The 18,826-nt window shown below is 44.5% G+C and overlaps 2 protein-coding genes across 8 annotated transcripts in view; one reads left to right on the plus strand and one right to left on the minus strand.

Annotated features, from left to right (window-relative positions):
• Positions 1-13,588, plus strand: part of ANKRD45 (ankyrin repeat domain 45) — a 29,171-nt gene extending 15,583 nt beyond the window's left edge. For 4 of the 6 annotated variants that reach the window (XM_083446375.1, XM_083446380.1, XM_083446378.1 and 1 more), the window contains exons 4-7: positions 1,747-1,841; positions 2,400-2,538; positions 12,241-12,282; positions 13,076-13,588. In XM_083446375.1, the coding sequence (XP_083302501.1) occupies positions 1,747-1,841; positions 2,400-2,538; positions 12,241-12,282; positions 13,076-13,086 (287 nt within the window). In that variant the 3' untranslated portion in view covers positions 13,087-13,588. Of the gene's footprint in view, positions 1-1,746; positions 1,842-2,399; positions 2,539-12,240; positions 12,293-13,075 lie in introns of all 6 variants that reach the window. The other 2 variants (XM_083446377.1, XM_083446376.1) reach the window with 2 other exon arrangements.
• On the minus strand, positions 7,151-18,781 carry PRDX6 (peroxiredoxin 6). Of its 2 annotated transcripts, none has more exons than XM_083446386.1 (5): positions 18,594-18,781; positions 15,170-15,326; positions 11,594-11,740; positions 9,880-10,026; positions 7,151-7,901 (listed from the first exon to the last, which is right to left on the minus strand). In XM_083446386.1, exons 1-5 carry the CDS (start codon positions 18,683-18,685, stop codon positions 7,770-7,772), a joined length of 675 nt encoding a protein of 224 aa, XP_083302512.1. In that variant the 5' UTR covers positions 18,686-18,781; the 3' UTR covers positions 7,151-7,769. The 2 variants fall into 2 exon arrangements, with proteins under 2 accessions (XP_083302512.1, XP_083302513.1); XM_083446387.1 differs by lacking the exon at positions 18,594-18,781 and adding an exon at positions 16,841-16,944.
• Positions 18,782-18,826: the final 45 nt, after the last annotated feature.

Genomic DNA, 18,826 nt, shown 5'->3' on the forward strand with positions numbered 1-18,826 from the left:
ACGCTGTAACTGTGTGTGTTCCAGTGCTCTGTACATCCTGGGAGTACTTAAAGGAAGAGAGTTGAAGGGTGTCCAGGGATCATAATCTAAGGCCTCCTTTGCCTATTTTCTCTTTGGTGTGTCTTGTCTTGCCCGTTCATTTCCATAGGAAGCCAGAGGTTACAAAGTATGTATTTATACAGTGGTACCTTGGGTTAAGAACTTAATTCGTTCCGGAGGTCCGTTCTTAACCTGAAACTGTTCTTAACCTGAAGCACCACTTTAGCTAATGGGGCCTTCTGCCGCTGCTGCTGCTGCATGATTTCTGAAGCAAAGTTCTTAACCCGAGGTAATATTTCTGGGTTAGCGGAGTCTGTAACCTGAAGCGTATGTAACCTGAAGCGTATGTAACCCGAGGTACCACTGTATAGGAGAGATACAATAACATCACAACTCACCAAAGGGAATTCAGTTCCCGTTTCAGATTGAACTGAAGTCCTAGTTGGGGTGGGGAACCTTGGGGCCACAGGCCTAATGCCGTCCTCCAGGTCTGTCTGTCTGGCTCTTGGAACGCTCTCCAGACCACACCCCTCCCTTGCCAAAAGCCCTACTCCAGGCAGGTAAACGGCATTATCACCTCCACCAATAGCCCTAATCCACCACTTGCCCCTTGAGTGCGTTGAACTGTGATAATGCATCTTACCTGCCTGGATGGAGAGATAAGTACAGTGGTGCCCCGCAAGACGAATGCCTCGCAAGACGGAAAACCCGCAAGACGAAAGGGTTTTCCGTCTGCAGAGGCGCTTCGCAAGACGAATTTCCCTATGGGCTTGCTTCGCAAGACGAAAATTGACGAAAATTTTCGGGGGGGTTTTCCGCTCCAAAACCCCTTTTTCTGAATCGCTAAGCTGCTAAAAGCATTTTAGCAGCAAAACCGCTAATCCCCCAAGCCTTAAAAAGCCGTTTTTAGCCCTTAAAATGTCAATAGCGCTAATAGCGCTACTCCGTCAATGGGCTTGCTTCGCAAGACGAAAAAACCGCAAAACGAAAAGACTCGCGGAACTGATTCTTTTCGTCTTGCGAGGCACCACTGTATGTGGAAACCTCTAGATTTGAAAAGACTTGAATGTAGCCTGTTTTATAAAGGCAAAAGTCGCATATGTTGCTTCACCCCAGTTTTGCTTCTGGCCATGTCTCATTGGTATGCAGCTCACAGAAGGTTGTCTCTGAGGGCATGTGGCCCTCGCAGTGGAAAAGGTCACCCGCCCCAACTCAGAGGGAAGTCCGTGGGAGAAAGGAAGAATAGCTGTCCTGTGGTGCATCATTATCACCTGCCAAGATAGCCAGGTTATATTTTTGACGCTGGCAGTTGGGGGATTATAAAAAGGGACTGTTTTTTGGCATGAAAACCATGAAACAAATATATGTTTATCTTGAATGCTGTTGTGTCCTCAAATTTTCTGTTACTAAAGGGAATGTGCTAAACTTTGACACTATGTAATATTTATTATTTATTCATTCATTTGTTCATTCATTCATTCATATTCATATACTGCTTGATTGTAGAAAACCTCAGCGTCTCACATTATATGAGCACTATGGTAAGAGACTGGCAATTGATAACCTATAGGTACTTTATAAAAATGTCTGGATTTAGATGCTGACTGGTTCTTAGTTAATGGCCATTGTTATCTTTGACTATAGCTTTAGTATAGAAATACAAACCTAGGGCTTTTAATCTCTCTGTCTCTCTCTCTTTTTTTTTAGAAGCCAAGCAGAATTTACGGAACTTGATCCTCCAAATCCAGACAACAATCACTGATCCTGAGAAAGTTCAGGGAAGGCTTAATAAAGAAGATAAGGTATAGTGGAGAATGCACAATATTTAAATACAACAATTATGGATCATAAATATGCATTTTTGTGTGCTGCCCGCCATGTTTTGAGATGTTCCAGTAGCAGTGATACCCAGGTTTTGGTTTTCATTGTTGGAGAGAGCATTGGAGACCTAGAGTGTTTTTGTAATATTTCCTTACTTACAACTTTGCAAGTAAAGCAGAGGCGAGCAACATGTACAGTGGTACTTCGGGTTGCTTCAGGTTACAGACTCCAGGTTACAGATGCTTCAGGTTACAGACTCCGCTAACCCAGAAATAGTACCTCGGGTTAAGAACTTTGCTTCAGGATGAGAACAGAAATCGTGCAGCAGCAGCGGCAGAAGGCCCCATTAGCTAAAGTGGTACCTCAGGTTAAGAACAGTTTCAGGTTAAGAACTGACCTCTGGAACGAATTAAGTTCTTAACCTGAGGTACCACTGAACTACTACTGGGCAGCAGATGCCAGTGCCTGATTAGCTACAACTGGTTGGTTAGTTTTTCTAGTCTCCCATATGACACACTCACTTTCCCCCCTCTGTGCAGAATATTTCTCTGAAGGCCTGTCAAGCCAAGTCAGATTGGCTTGAAAACACAAAAGAGGCTACTATGCAAGATTTTGTGGAGCAGAAACAGTTGCTGGAGGACATTATGCTTCCCATCTTCACAAAGTTGGCTACGCCCCGTGAGTACCAGAGCCCCCCTACTAAATGGAAATATTTTTCTTTGTATTTTTATTTCGGAGAATCTTTCTTATGAAGATGTGCTGATGTACTACTGAGTATCTGCCCTGGAAACCCTGCACATTCCACAGAATGTGGAATTAGGTTGCGTCTCCCCATTAGTGAAAACCGTAATACAAATGGAAGTTCTGGCCATCTGCAAGGTATCTGATTTGGCCACAATGACACTAACATTTGTTATATCCCATTTGGATTATTGCAATGTGCTCTGCGAGGGTTTGCCTTTGAAAAGTGCTTAGAAACTTTGAGTGGCTCAAAGAGCTGCAGCCAGATTGCTGACTGGGGCTGGTTATAGGGGGCAGACAACTCCCTTGATAGAACAGCTCCATTGGCTTCCAGTCTGTTCCCGGACACAATTCAAAGTGCTGGTTATGACCCCTATAACTACGAAAGGGCCTTCTCAGTGATTGCTCCTATACTTTGGAACTCCCTCCCTAGAGAAGCTAGACCGGCTCCTCCATGTTGTTCTTCCGCCAGCTGGTAAATACCTTCTTGTTCCAGCAGGCTTTTGGAAACTGCTTTTAATGAAAGGGCTGATGTTGTGCTGTTTCTATTGTTAAGTATGTGTCTGCTTTGAGCAGATTTTATATATGTATATCGTTTTAATTTTATAATACAATTGTATTGTAGGGATCCCAAGGGTCATCTAGGCCAACCCCCTGCAATGTAGGAATCTCAACTAAAGTATCCATGACAGATGGCTATCCAATATCTGCTTAAAAATCTCTTGAGGGAGACCGTTCCACTGTTGAACAGCTCTTATTGTCAGAAAGTTTTTATGGATGTTTAGTTGGAATCTCCTTTCCTGTAAGTTGAAGCCATTGGTTTGAGTCCTAACCTCCAGAGCAGAAGACAACAAGCTTGCTTCATCTTTAATGTTACAGCCCTTGAGATATTTTAAGATGGCTATCATCTCTTCTCAGTCTCCACTTTTCCAGGCTAAACATACCCAGCTCCTTCAACCGTTCCTCTACGGCTTGGTTTCCAAGTCCCTTGATCCTGGTAGACCTGGTAGACCTGGTTGCCCTCCTCCATACATGTTCCAGCTTGTCAACATCCTTCTTAAGATTGTGGTGCCCAGAATTGGACACAGTATTCCATGTGTGGTCTGACCAAGGCAGAACAGAGTGGTACTATTGTTTCTCCTGATCTGGACACTAGACTTCTGTTGATGCAGCCTAGAATAGCATTAGCTTTTTTTGTTTCTGCATCACACCATTGGCTCATTCATGTTAAGCTTGTGGTCTACCAGTACCACAATGTCTAATTGTTTTTTAATTATTGTGGCATAGTTCATATTGGTAAATGCACACATTCACCACCTGTCAGAAATATGTTCTTTAATCTACTATGGAAGACATTGCAGAGTTATAAGGAGGACCTTAAGGTCCCCGCGGCGGGGTGAGCTCCCGTCTTTCAGTCCCAGCTCCTGCCCACCTAGCAGTTCGAAAGCACCCCTAAGTGCAAGTAGATAAATAGGTACCGCTTTATAGCGGGAAGGTAAACGGCTTTTCCGTGTGCTGTGCTGGTGGCGGCTCACCAGAGCAGCTTTGTCACGCTGGCCACGTGACCCGGAAGTGTCTCTGGACAGCGCTGGCCCCCGGCCTCTTAAGTGAGATGGGCGCACAACCCTAGAGTCGGACACGACTGGCCCGTACAGGCAGGGGTACCTTTACCTTTACCTTAAGGTCCATAAATACTAACACCCTAGAGGTCCGGGGCCCTCAGGAAGTCAGATTAGCCTCAACTAGAGCCAGGGCCTTTTCAACACTGGCTCCGGCCTGGTGGAACACTCTGTCTCATGAGACCAGGGCCCTGCAGGATCTGATTTCTTTCTGCAGGGCCTGTAAGACAGAGTTGTTCCACCTGGCCTTTGGTTTGGAATCAACTTGATCCCTTCCCCCTCTTTCCTTTTTCCTTTTTCTGTGATGGAACTCCTATTTGGGGACTTCCCTGGCTTTTTTCTGGCCCATGTAGGACAAATCTGGATAGTTGGCTTTGGTGATGACTTGACGTTTTCATCCCCCCCAAAAGTTTTTGATTTGAGTTCCTACTGAAATGAGGCTGCATTTGATGTTTTAATGTTGTATTTTAATCTGATTTTAAAGTTGTATTTCAATCAATTCTTCTTATACCTGGTGTCAGCCACCCTGAGCCCAGTCTTGGTGGCTGCTGCTGCTTCTTCTTCTTCTTCTTCAATTTTATTATGCTTATGCAGCTGAGGAATGTGAGCCCTGCCTTTTGGAATGTGTCTGCAACTTTTCTTCTTAGCAAGCCTGTAGGATCACTTTATTAGAATTAATGCCTTTCTACAAAATACTTCCTAGTCTCATAAAGCTTTGTTGGTTCTCTTCTCCTCTTCCACATTCAACTTTTTCTGATGAGAACCAGGAAAGGCCTGAGCTAGGGAATACTTAAAAGGCCTGGCCCCAGGAGCACATTGTTCCTGCTCATACAACTAATCTTCTTATGCAGCCCTTTTCAAATTATAAAATATCATTAAACGCTCCAGTGCACTTTTAAAAATCCAATAGCTGAAGTGCTTAAAGCAGAGGTAGACATGATATAAGCCTTTCCCTCTCTGCAGCAGGTTGTTTGACTACTGTATTACATTCCATTGCTGTTTGCAATATTTAAGCAGTAGATGCTCTTAGGAGTTGAAAGCACTCTTTGCTGGTAACAGCAGCATAGAGTAGAAAAGTCAGAGTGACTAAAAGCAAGACCAAATAATGCATTCAAGATGAAGTTTACAAAATGCAGGTGCTCTAACAATTCATTTTTTTCAAAAAGCCATAGTGCGAACCAAGGGAAACTGAAGAAGGGGGAAAGTTTAAACAACCAGCAGTGCTGCTCTGATCAAAGATCAGGAAATCTTATAATAGATACGTCATATCACAGCTATTTAGGCCCTAATAGGAAATACAGGCACTGCTAATACTAAATATGGCACTTGAACCCCCAGGGGTTCATTAAATTTACAGTACCAAAACAGGTATGGAAAGTGGTCTTGGTGATGCTGCTAGCTCCAAAATTGTTGCAAGGCGACTTGTACCCTAAATTTGCTGCAAAATTTAAGACGTTCTTTTACAATGGTTTTCTACCAGGGTGTTGTGACACCCTGGGGTGCCTTGAATGATGGTCAGGCGTGTTGTGGACAACACTGGCCTCTGTTCCTCTTTCTTTCCATCCCTCGAGACCCTCTCACCTCTACCTTCCACAGGCTTGTGTGGCTGTTTGTTGCAGCAGCCCTGGCTACAAGCTCCCCAGGTGAATGGTGCCTCTGGGGCTTGGCCAGGGGGTGCTAGTTGCCAGGAGCTGAGTAAGGAAGCAAGTGGGTGAGGGAGGACGGCCAGCCAGTCAGCCCACCAGCCTTTGCTGTTGGAAATGGGCAGACAAGCGAGAGGTAGGGTAGGCAGGCACTATGATGGCCTTTCTTGTGCTTGCTGTGTGCATTTCCTGCCTGGCAGCTGAGGGCTCAGTGCCAAAGGGGAGCCTTTCTGCCATGCAGGACTGGTGGTGCCCGCTGCTGCCACCACCCAAGCTGAGTAAGGTGCTGGCCTTGGATTCACCTTTGGCTCTTCTCCATTGGGCCGCTAGAAGAAGAAGAAGAAGAGTTTGGATTTGATATCCCGCCTTTCACTCCCTTTAAGGAGTCTCCAAGCGGCTAACATTCTCCTTTCCCTTCCTCCCCCACAACAAACACTCTGTGAGGTGAGTGAGGCTGAGAGACTTCAGAGAAGTGTGACTGGCCCAAGGTCACCCAGCAGCTGCATGTGGAGGAGCAGAGAATCGAACCTGGTTCACCAGATTATGTGACTACCACTCTTAACCACTACACCACACTGGCTCTCGCTAAGGCTGGGGGCATCTTCTTCTCAGGCCCCTGTGGGGCAGTGTGAGGAGACAACTCTCTTTGGGGTGGGGAGGGCGGCTCAGAGACTAGGGCAGTGGCAGCAGCTGCCTGGAGGACTCCCAAGGAGAGGAGGCTGAGGGGACACTCCACAAAGGAGGGCATTCAAAAAGGGGCAAGGGGTTGCTGGCTCTGCAGGCAATGGGTGACATAACTGGGCTTCTGAGGCTCAGAGCACTTTTCCCCACAGGGGAGCTGCAGAATGTAGTTGGTCAAGGGAGCCGTGGACTCAAAAAGGTTGAAAACCTCAGTTTCTCATGAACAGATGCCAGCAGAATGAAAAAAAGTGGTGGAGTATGACTGTGGTCCATTATGATGAGGGGCATGTTTATCAGTATTTTATAGAAACCTCTAGCAACCTAACCTGTGTCCCTCCAAATGTTGATGGACTACAGTTCTCTTTGGCCAGGCTGACTGGGATTGATGGGAGTCCAGGAACATAGTGGAGGGCCAGTTTTGCCACCCCTGCTCTACAGTCATGTTTCCATTCTAGCATTGTTATTCTAGTTAGGCCTAAACAGATTATTTGAGGGGGGTTCCCAGTTGATATTAGCTGATCAGAATAGAGACCTTGTATGCTGCACAATTTGTATTTCAAAAATGCATGATTTTATATACAGAATTAGTGGATAGCAGACAACACATTTTAATAGCTAGTTTTATTTCCTGAATAAGAGGAACAAAAAAACAAAAAAGGTCTTTTTGGTATAGCCATTAATCCAATGTAACCAATACAGACTAGGTGGTTAATACAAGCCTTTCCAGATTAGGCATTTGATTAGTAGAACAAATTAATTTCAAATTAAAGGCCCAGGAAAACTGCAACAAGCTTCAGCTGTGCAAACAATCTAGTCACAATCATTTCTAGTGAAATGTGCTCAAGAACCCTACCTCATTTGACCCCACAGCCTGTACAGTGGTTAGCTGAACAGTTTTATTTTGAGATTTTCTGCACATAGCAGCACCAGAGATTTGTTTGCCCACTTACTAAAAATTTCAGTGACAAAGAAATAATCTGTTATCTGAAAAGTGTGTTTATACATGGCTAAAGAGCAGAAAATTGATTATTCATTTAAAATAAACCCATGACAACTGATCACATGTCTGAACAGATCAACCCCGTGATGACTAGCTGGGACTCAGTCACTCTGCTAAATATTGTGTGCTTGGCAAATCTACTTCCACACAAGATAGTTAGTGCAGCTTTTCCTGCAGAGCCCCTGTGATCCGCATTCTGGTTTGTTCGATCTCTCTTCGCAGTTGCTATTGAGGCTGAGGGGTGTAGCGCAGGTATTTCTTTCCTGATGGAAGTTCTTTGGTGCAAACTCCTCCTGGAAAGAGCTTGTCAGCCTCTTCTTCTGGTACACTTGGAATCACCATGACCTGGTCCCCAGGCTCATGAGGAAAGAAGGGGGGGGGGAGACTTTTAGTAAGAGTGCAGACCTTCTGATCCTCCAGTTCTGTCAGTGAAGACTAAAACCTTCAGTCTGTTGAAGCTTATTACATTTGTGAAAAACACACCGATCCTCTTGCATAGAGGCTTTCACTGAAGTAGGAATATATATTCAGTTTCCCACATGGATATTCCCCAATGCATATGTAATATGCAAACAGACAAACCCTACATAGCATATTGGCCCGAATATAAGCCGCACCCACAAATAAGCCGGGCCTTTAAAATTCAATGCTTCTTTGTGGGTGCAGCCCACCTCCCGGCTCTACCGCCCTGGGGGGGGGGGGGGAGCCGGCGCCAGTTCTGTCTGTGCTGCGTGCCCACCTCCCGACACTACTGCCCCCAACACTGCCTCCCCAAGCAGGCTTGGGAGTCGCGGGCAGGTGGCACGCCATTGCCTACGCTCCCAGGCTGCTTCCCCTTTGTTTTGACAGATCAGGGGAGGCTTGGGAGTCGTGGGCAGCACTCTGTTGTCCCACACCCCAGATGGCCCTCCTGCGCAGCTGTTTCAGAAAGTTGTGAATATAAGCCGCACTTTAACTTTTCCAGATTGGGATTTGGGGAAAAAGTGTGGCTTATATTCGGGCCAATACAGTACTACATATAAATGCCAACTGTATAAGGTTGCACAAATTGCAGGAGCCAGTTTCAGTCAAGCAATGAAAATCTCAAACACACATTATCAGTTCAAGGCAAAGTTGGTCTTTTAAAAGCATGTTATTTAAGTATCTGTGTGCCCTAAGGGAAGGCAAAAGACCATATGCCAATGGCCAGAGACAGTTTCATCTTTCTTTCATTTTTGTACTGCATTATATACTGTCTTTCTGCGAAGCCACTAAAGGCAGCGTACAATTTAAACTATGTGAACCACCTTTAATGCCTTGTTAGAAAGGAGGTATATAAATATAGTGAATAAACCAAGTTGCATTCCTAGGCACGCTTACCTAGTTAACCTGCATAAGATTGTGCTGTAAATAATGTTCAATACCACATTTTCATAATGTACAAGTAATAAAATCTATATATTCCCAGAACCCACAGTTGGAAATTGGTCAATTTAGTTATTAAACTGTTCATTTGAACAGCTTATGCTGACACTGTAAATCAGGAACTGTAATTTACAGCCACAGGGATAGTGGAATATGTATCAAGAGCCAGAAGGGGAAACAGAGCAGCAGGGTTCAAAAGTCCCACTATCTGGTCACTAAAGACAATGCCTTGGTGACTCAATGGAAGCTTTCAGCGGCATCTCTGCTGATCTTTTCAGAAAGCAAAAGGAGTAAGTGGCCCTCCTTCAGCAAATTATTTAGGTCAATAATAATGGTATCATTGGGACTCCCGGGGTAAGTTGCTCTAGCTAACTGAATAAAAGTAACAACGCAAGCTTACTGCACTGTTCCCTAGTTAGTTTATCCTAATTGAACTGGATGCAACTTCCCCTTCCCAGAAGACAGAAGCTGAATTTAGACTCACATATGTAGCAGGGTAGGGACGCGGGTGGCACTGTGGGTAAAACCTCAGCACCTAGGACTTGCCGATCGCATAGTCGGCGGTTCGAATCCCCGCAGTGGGGTGCGCTCCCGTCATTCGGTCCCAGCACCTGCCAACCTAGCAGTTTGAAAGCACCCCCGGGTGCAAGTAGATAAATAGGGACCGCTTACTAGCGGGAAGGTAAACGGCGTTCCGTGTGCTGCGCTGGCTTGCCAGATGCAGCTTGTCACACTGGCCACGTGACCCGGAAGTGTCTGCGGACAGCGCTGGCTCCCGGCCTATAGAGTGAGATGAGCGCACAACCCTAGAGTCTGTCAAGACTGGCCCGAACGGGCAGGGGTACCTTTACCTGTACCTTTATGTAGCAGGGTACTGCTATCTGACAGTGTGAGGAAACTTCAGAATTTAATGTTAACAAAGTATAGTTACCTTCCAATCAACTGGGGTAGCAACCTTCTTAGCAGCTGTTAGCTGTAGGGAATCGACCACTCTCAGAATCTCATCAAAGTTTCTGCCAGTGGTTGCTGGGTAGAGGATAGAGAGTTTGAGTTTCTTGTCCGGGCCAAAGACAAATACCTATAAAAGCAAAGCCACAGAATGAGAACCTGAAAATCATGCCAGATGAGCTATTCTTTTACAACTCATCCCCCACATTCACTCCTTTTCAAAAATATTTTGGAACTATAGTTGTCTGTAGTAGAAAGGTCTACTTTACAGGAAGTGTTCTCATCTGACTTCTGGCATACAATGATCGGACTGTAATATTTCTGCCCTGAATTTGTAGTCCTAAACAGGCAAAAGTGATAAAATTTATTTACTGGTAGAACTGGGAAGATCTCAAAAGAATTTTGAATATCTCTGAAGGTTAGCAGCTTCTCCCCACAAGGTAACTGATCTGAAAGACAGGAATAATACTACCCTAGGAAGGGACCACCCTTCTTTATTGGTAACTTTGGAATTTAGAGAAAGTACTTTGGTGAGTGTGAGTCACAAAATGACTGTCAATTCTAAAAAAGCAGAAAATAGTGTGGCTATGACCCTACCAACATTTTTTCCCAGATGGGAACATTGGGGATTAAATCATTCTCCAGTGTTCCAAATCCAGTCAGTTTTGCTGTCCCAAAATAGTCTGTCCCTGGTGTCCAGCTGTTGGTGTGAGAAAGTGTGAGTTAATGAGAATGAATGTGAGTGTGTATGTGCATGAGCATGTGTTTTAATTAACAGCCCAAGGCACTGCCAGCCACATCAACTGGCTCCTGGCCCCCAAGGAGAGAGGGCTGTTGCACTCAGGTCTCGCTTCCAGCCTTCCTGCAGGCATCTCATTGGCCACTGTGAGAACAGGATACTGGACTAGAGGGGTCACTAGCCTGATCCAGCAGCTCTTCTTAGGTTCCTAAGCACCCACCCATCATCATGACATGAGCCAACAGTGTGACGCGGCAGCTAAAAAAGTCAATGCAATTCTGGGCTGCATCAATAGGAGTATAGCATCTAGATCAAGGGAAGTAATAGTGCCACTGTATTCTGCTCTGGTCAGACCTCACCTGGAGTACTGTGTCCAGTTCTGGGCACCACAGTTCAAGAAGGACACTGACAAACTGGAACGTGTCCAGAGGAGGGCAACCAAAATGGTCAAAGGCCTGGAAACGATGCCTTATGAGGAACGGCTAAGGGAGCTGGGCATGTTTAGCCTGGAGAAGAGGAGGTTAAGGGGTGATATGATAGCCATGTTCAAATATATAAAAGGATGTCACATAGAGGAGGGGAGAAAGGTTGTTTTCTGCTGCTCCAGAGAAGCGGACACGGAGCAATGGATCCAAACTACAAGAAAGAAGATTCCACCTAAACATTAGGAAGAACTTCCTGACAGTAAGAGCTGTTCGACAGTGGAATTTGCTGCCAAGGAGTGTGGTGGAGTCTCCTTCTTTGGAGGTCTTTAAGCAGAGGCTTGACAACCATATGTCAGGAGTGTTCTGATGGTGTTTCCTGCTTGGCAGGGGGTTGGACTCGATGGCCCTTGTGGTCTCTTCCAACTATGATTCTATCACACGTGGCCCTTGGGGGCAAAAAGTTTGTCCATCCCATAATACAAAGAATGAAAAGCTAATTGCAGCCTGCAGTGTTAGAGGCCCTCAATACTTACCACACGGGCAGTCAGAGGAATGCCATCCTTGTCTCTCTCATCTGGGTCTAGCATGCCCAGCTGGACTGCAAGCTCCCGTTTTGAGTCAGCAATTATGGGAAAGGGGAGCTGCTCTTTGGCCTCATCTCCATTGTAGGCATTGATGTCCTACAGGGGAGAAAATTGTTAATGTTGGGTCACTGGTACAAAATAACATAGGAAAGACGACAAGTGGTATTCACATGACTCGTATTCCTGGTATACTTTTAAAAGCAATCCAGGAAGAGGGTTTCAAGGCTTCTTGCCAACAAACTAGTCTTCTGTGTTTAAACAGCATTTTCTTTACAGAGAAATCCACAGTTCAAACCTATGCACATCTGTTTGGTTCCATTCAGTTTAACTGCACTTTTGACCAGGTTTTAAGCCTGTATAGGATTGAAGCCTCAGTCAAGTGAATCTGTCCCTGAAATCTGAAGTGGTCTACAGCCCAAGCCCAGGCTTACCATCTCAGTGAGATCTAGGCCTTACATGTAAGTTCCACTGAATTATATGGCATGTTCAGCCTAACCCTACGCATGGTAACTTAGAAATTAGGTATGTCACTCAAGCAAAGCACACGCTGTCCACCTGTTTGAGGACAGGGCTAAAATATTTCATTATTGATGCAGGTGTGCAAGACTCAGTCAACAAAAAAATGGGGACTCCTTTAGGTAAGTGACAGTGTAAACTACAACTAGAGTGACAGATAATCATGATTACCAATCTCATTCAGCTCAACAGTAAGTATTTGACAGTAAGTTGCTAATGATCAATCTGTTTGTAAGAAGTATTCTAGAGGGCTTTGGCGATAGCAGCATGTTTACCACTACAGAAACTGTAGTGGTGTAGAAACTGTTAAAACTTTTTCAAATATTATACAAATAAGATTCTATAAGCCTCCTCTCAAGTGAGAGTTGACTCACAGGCTGCATGGGAGAAAGGCCACAAGCTGAGTGTAGCTGCACTAAGGAACTAGCCATAAAGCATGTCACACATAAAGAGTGGAGGGAACTGGCAGAGAAGGCAGTAGCAAAGTTATGACAAAGAAATTATTGGCAAAGATATGACAAAGACGTGACTAAGCAGTTTAATCATCATCATCAACAGGAGGCCTAAAAGTTTAACATACTATATATTATTTAGAATAATCTAATACTGCTTTCCCCCATTTGCCTGAACCTTATGCATAAAGCTTAAGGTGGAAGAGTTAAGACACACACCAAAAGAAGAACCTTTGATTTGAGTAACTCCTTTGAGGTGTCCTGCAAGTTCCCAAGACACATTAGTGATCTGCAAGTGAACTTAAGTGATATGTTCTAGACTAGAGAATCTTGCAGTCAATCTAGAGTCAGTCTTGAAGTCAGCATGGAGTGCAAATGAAATCAAAGGCTTCATTTCCAAGTGTTAACCTTCCTTTGAAACTTAATTCTATGCAAAACTAATATATATGCATTTTTTCCTCAGCAGAACATTAAAAAGTTTTTCAGTCAACACAGATGGCATCTTGATGTTCAACTGAAGTCTCAACACAAATGCTACTATTCACCTAGCTACAATGTCTTCTGAAGACAGGCAACCTTTGTTCATTCTTCTTTTTCAGATATAAAATGTGACATAACTTTTATTTTTCTCCTTATATCCTATTATTCAACCACCAGATGTCCATACTCTCTAGAGAAACACTTGCTTTTTGTTTTAATAGGACCAACTAGTCACAAATAAGCTTTCAAATACTTCCTCACTACTTTGGCTTTTAAGTTGAACCTAATAAAGGAGTCATGATACTGCTACGATTTCTTTTTAACAGACCAGAATTAGTTTTCACCTTTGACAACTAGTGAAATGGCACACTTCCATTTTAAATATAAGTGCCATGTATTGGGAGCAATATTCAATTTGTTATTACTGCCCTGGATCCAGGACAAAATAGAACAGTTCCATATATTTCTAATAAAATATATTCTCAAGTTTATACAATCTTATTTTGCATTTGCTTTATATGTAACATACTTCATTATCTAGAGAAAGTGCCGAGCAGAGCCTTGGAAGGAGAACATATTTGCCTAACAAAGAGTTCTGTCCTGAAATAACTCTCTCCACCACATAATATGGCTTCACAACAGCCTTTCCCTTGTGCTCTCAGACAACTGACTGGTTTGACAGGGTGGCAATACCAGCTAGTTGGCACCGCATTTTAAAAGAGCATATTGGACAACTTGGCAAGGGACACTTCCTGGTATGTTTGTGGCTAGACTTTATAATCATTTTACACATCCCAAACTGAGGCAGATAGATCCTTCCAAGTAAAAGGGCAGTTAATTTCTCAAAGTCAATTTAAGCTGGAAGTTTTCTTTTAACAAGAAGCAATATGCAAAAAAATTCAAAACAAACCCATTGTTAATTGTTTTCAATTCCACAGTAAAGTCCAAATATAGTGTAGAGACTGGTTTTGAACAGAACAGCAACAATTTATACTATAGAATAGTATTCATAGATTACTTAACAATAAAAAAATCATTCACCCTACTCATGAAAATGTAATGCAAATTATTTCAGTTACATGCTCAAACAGGCACATTAGCTGCGGCCTTCCAACACATCCACTACTTACTTCATAGCCCCCTGCTCCTAATCATGGCGCCCAGGTTTGGAACACAGTGCAGATTTAATCTGGGGTTCTGTGTCCACTTTGGAGCCTAGATGCCAGTGTTCTGCCTTGTGGAGCTCTAGCATGCATCAGCATCACAAAGAAGACTAATCTTAATCCATTTTCAGTCCATTTTAATCCATCACTAAGAAGACTAATCTTAATCCAGGGTCCAGGGACTGCAAGTTATCAATGTAAAGGGATCAACTTGGTGCTAGTCTTGAGTTTTATGAAGCTACTGTCTATCTGATAACTCTTGTTTCGGAACCATATTATACAAGGAACCATATTATACAATATTGATACAATATTGCCTCTACATTTAGCAATACACTCTGGCACATCTGCCAGGATTTGGGGAGCTTTTACTTTCAACTTACATTAACTGCAGCTTGTCACAACATCCAAACAGAAATGAACTGCAGTTATTCTTAATTACGATTAGTGGAAACAAGCCAATTTCAAATCACGGTTTATGAACCTGGTTTGTTTCAAAAGGCCATAGTTTGGCTCAACCACCATTTAGGATTCAGTTGTAATGCTAAACTCTGGTTAAACTGAAGCAGAAGCCAGTGGCGGAGCTTCATGCTCTGGCACTGGGGGGAAGAGAGCAGGCGGGGGCGGGACTGGTGCGCTTCCCAGGGGCGTGGCACGCCATCCATAGGGGTGTGGTATGCTGCCCGTAGTGCGGGTGGGCGGGGCAGCCGCGATGGCACACCGCCAGGATCGCGCTGCCGGGGGCAGTGCGCTCCCCCCGCACGCCTCTTCCTCTGCCAGTGGCAGAAGCTTCTCTTCTTAGATATACTTCAGAGAAAGATGGGAGGGTGGGGTGTGTAAGTCCATGTGTGAGCCAAGCCTGCAAGTCCTACGCTTCTTCAGTTGACTGGTGCCATTATCTAACTGCATAATACCTTGCTCCAACAGAGATGGTCTTTGACATCATCAATAGAGAGGGCTATCATTTTAATGTTACGCTTTGCAAACTCTGGTGCCAGCTTTGCTGCTCTGCCAAGCTCTGTTGTACACACTGGTGTAAAATCTCGTGGATGAGAGAACAGGATGCCCCATCTGAAAGAAAAACAACATGGCATTGTCTTGATGGGTAGGGTAACACTGAAATCGAGTCGTGCAAAGCTTATTTAAGACCTCCTAATCAGGCTGAACAATTCAAGTTTCTTTTTTTCCTGTTAGTTAAAACTAAGCCAATTTCCTTTTTAGACTCCCTACTCTCTTTTTGTTAAATTTACTTTGACATCCATTCCCTTCAGCAGCAGCAGGAGTTTCATTCTTCATTGGAGTTTTCAGTCTCCATGACTCCATGACCTTCTTAACTGGAGCATCACACAGTTGACACTCCACTGACGGCTAATACTACCTCCACCCCTCAGAACTGGTCTCCCTGCCTTTCTAAGTCTTTCAGGGAGCCTCATACACCATAGCTTTCCACAACAGTACACAGCCTGCCAACATTATTTGATTAAAATGACAGCTCCTGTTTGATAAGGTATCCTGAGTCAGCAATGCTTTTGTATAGTACAAATTGTATAGTACAAACAATTTGAATAAGTACTGGCATTGTCATTTTAGGCGGCTTAGCACATTACTGCTATGGGTGCAAACCTCACTGTAAACTGCTTCCCCCTTCGCTACATTAAGGTGATATTAAAGTCACAGAGTGTCGTGAAATATATACCCTGCTCTACACCCTACTCCTCCAGGAGGCACACACTTTTTAGACACTATGCCTCAGAATTCTAAGAGGAAATAAATGCATGCTTACCACATAGATATATAACTCAAAAGGAATGACCACTCAGAAGGTGTTTTGGAGAAGTCCCAGAGCTACTGAAATTGTGTCTAACTAGGATTTCTGTCCCACTTATTCAGCAGATGGTAATTTGTCAAGGTTCCATTAACAGAATGGGGTAACCAGTAATTAAGGATTTTCATGTCTTCCCATATTCTGCCCCCTACTTTCTTTTTTAAAAACAAAGCCTAGGAACACTAAAAAGCAACTTTGATCACTTGGCTTGAGACATTCCACAGTTGGTGTCTTAATATTTGGGTAAGTCCTGCTTCCTTTTGCAAGAAAGCATGTTACTCCAATGCTGTCTTCCCTTTATGATGGCTGCCCTGAGAACTGGTTGTGAGGGAGAGCTGGGGAAAGAACTGAGAAAGTTGCTTCAGGATGCGTCAGTAAGTCTAACCCGTAGGCCTTAGCCATGGGAGAAGAGAAGCACCTTCCTCTTATCCTGGAAGCAGAGGAAGCTCTCGGAGTCGGTTAGGTGTACTTTGGAACCCTGAAATATCAGGTTTGGTTTCGACATGCATTTTACAACAATATTGCCCTGACAGGTGGTTTAGAATTGCTGCAGACCGTACAAAGCCAAATTAAAAAGCGAATTATGCAGCCCATTCATAACGCTTCTCTAGATTTCAGTGGATATAGTAAGCATTTTATTTGCCCTGTAGCCAAGTTCTGCCAGGCCACCTTAGCCAACACCTTCCTGTTGCAAAGGTTCATTCTCTAGTCAAACATTACACTAAGCCTCAATAAGTGGCGTCAAGCACCAGAAATTTACCCTTTGGTCTCCTGACTATCACCACTGCGTGTTAGCACACTGCATTGGAGATGAATTTTATTGTTTAAACTCTGGAACTGCAGTGTCATTCCTCAACTATAAAGAAAGCAAATATTTACTGAGTCAGTTAGCAATGCAATTTAAGATATACAAGTTAAACATGAATTTAGAAACATTCATATTTCAGCATCTTTTAAAATAGCTGTTTCTGTTGTTTGCTGCCCACATGAAAAAGCTCCAGCACACAATGTTCTCAAGCTTGCTTTTAGCAGTGGTGGGGGTACTTTTCCAAAGTCACTGTGTGATCTCTAGTACAACTAAATAAGAATAACACATTTGAACTAAAGAGATAATACTGAGTGCAGCATATTTTTATATCAATTATGAGCAAGAAGCCTATTGCTGCTCTTTGAAATATGGTATGTGTATGTAAACTTTTTGTGCTTTTTTGTATTAGAGCTGTATAGATACTATTTGAATATATTCCCTGAATTTTTTAAGACCACTGCATAATTTCTCTTGCCTAACCTATTAAGTTTAAAGTGAACGAGGAGTTTGAAAAAATATTCTTGAAGATGGAAACCTGCCCAAATCATAAGCACTTCACGGAATCCTAAGGACTATTTAGCATATTTAAGACCAAATAGTGTGCTCTGTGACTATGCCACAGGATTGTATTACAGTGCTTAACATACCATTGATGGATAACATTTTTGAAATGCCACTCATGTACAGCATTTCAAATACAGCACTGGAATCTCACTTATCTTATTACAATCACTGGGCATGGAGGCATTGTGAAAGGAATACAGTGGTACCTTGGGTTAAGTACTTAATTTGTTCCGGAGGTCCGTACTTAACCTGAAACTGTTCTTAACCTGAACCACCACTTTAGCTAATGGGGCCTCCTGCTGCTGCGCCGCTAGAGCACGATTTCTGTTCTCATCCTGAAGCAAAGTTCTTAACCTGAAGTACTATTTCTGGGTTAGCAGAGTCTGTAACCTGAAGCGTATGTAACCTGAGGTACCACTGTACAACTTACCAATGCTTAAAGGTCTCAAAGAACAGTTAACTAGGAGTCCTGGTTTGGAGGACACACCAAGCCCAACCCTGGCTTAGTTTAGTGCAGTGTAGTAGCAAAAAGCTACTACAGGGATGAGCAGAGCAGCTTGCAAGTCCTCCCTTCAGAGCCCTCGCACTAAGCCCAAGGTTGGCTCCACATGCTGCCCTACACTGCCTTCACTTTATATAGAATTGTATATATTTGTTTACTTACTACAACAACTATTTGCACCCCACCTGTTAGGATATTAATTCTTTCAAGGCAGCATACAAGTAAAGTGAGAATGCGTTCAGAAAAACGCAAGAGAGTAACAGAAGAAGCTTAAGGCATTGGGCTCTTCCCAAGAAGGCGATCGGGGTGGGGGAGCAGCCTCGTCTTCCTCGCCGGCCTCCCGCTGCCGGGATCCTTCCTCCAAGGCAGCAGGTTGCAAAAAAGGGAAGAGAGGAGGGGGCTCATTAAAGCAGGTTCAAGTGCGCGGCTCCCCGCCCAGAGACTCCTGGGCACTGTAGTCCGAGGGTGCGGCGGAGAAGCGCCCCGAATGGTTTGGGGAGGGAGCAGCAGCCGCGGGCTGGAGCGTTTCCTCCTTGCGCGGCCCCGAAAGCGGAGCCCCCTCGCGGAGGAGAGCGGGCAGCTGCGCAGCGCCAACCTCAGGAGCGCAGCCCTTGCGCGGCGGCGGCGGCGGCTACTCACGAGTTTCCCAGGAAGTCGTGGAAGCGGAGGGGGCCGTGCGTGGTGTCGGCGTGGAAGTTGGGCGCCTCGTCGCCCAGCAGCAGGCCCGGCATGGCAGCGGCGGAGGCGAGAAGGGCGGCGGGCGGCGACTCCGGGGCGTCCGGCGCGCGCGAGGCAGAAGCGAGACGAGGGCGAAGCGCGGAGGCGGAGCGGGGCGGCTGCGCAGAAGGAGCCGCTTTCCGGCGGGGGCGGGA

The sequence above is a fragment of the Podarcis tiliguerta genome (assembly GCF_965153285.1).
Source record: "Podarcis tiliguerta genome assembly, chromosome: 6".
NCBI classification, from domain to species: Eukaryota; Metazoa; Chordata; class Lepidosauria; order Squamata; family Lacertidae; genus Podarcis; species Podarcis tiliguerta.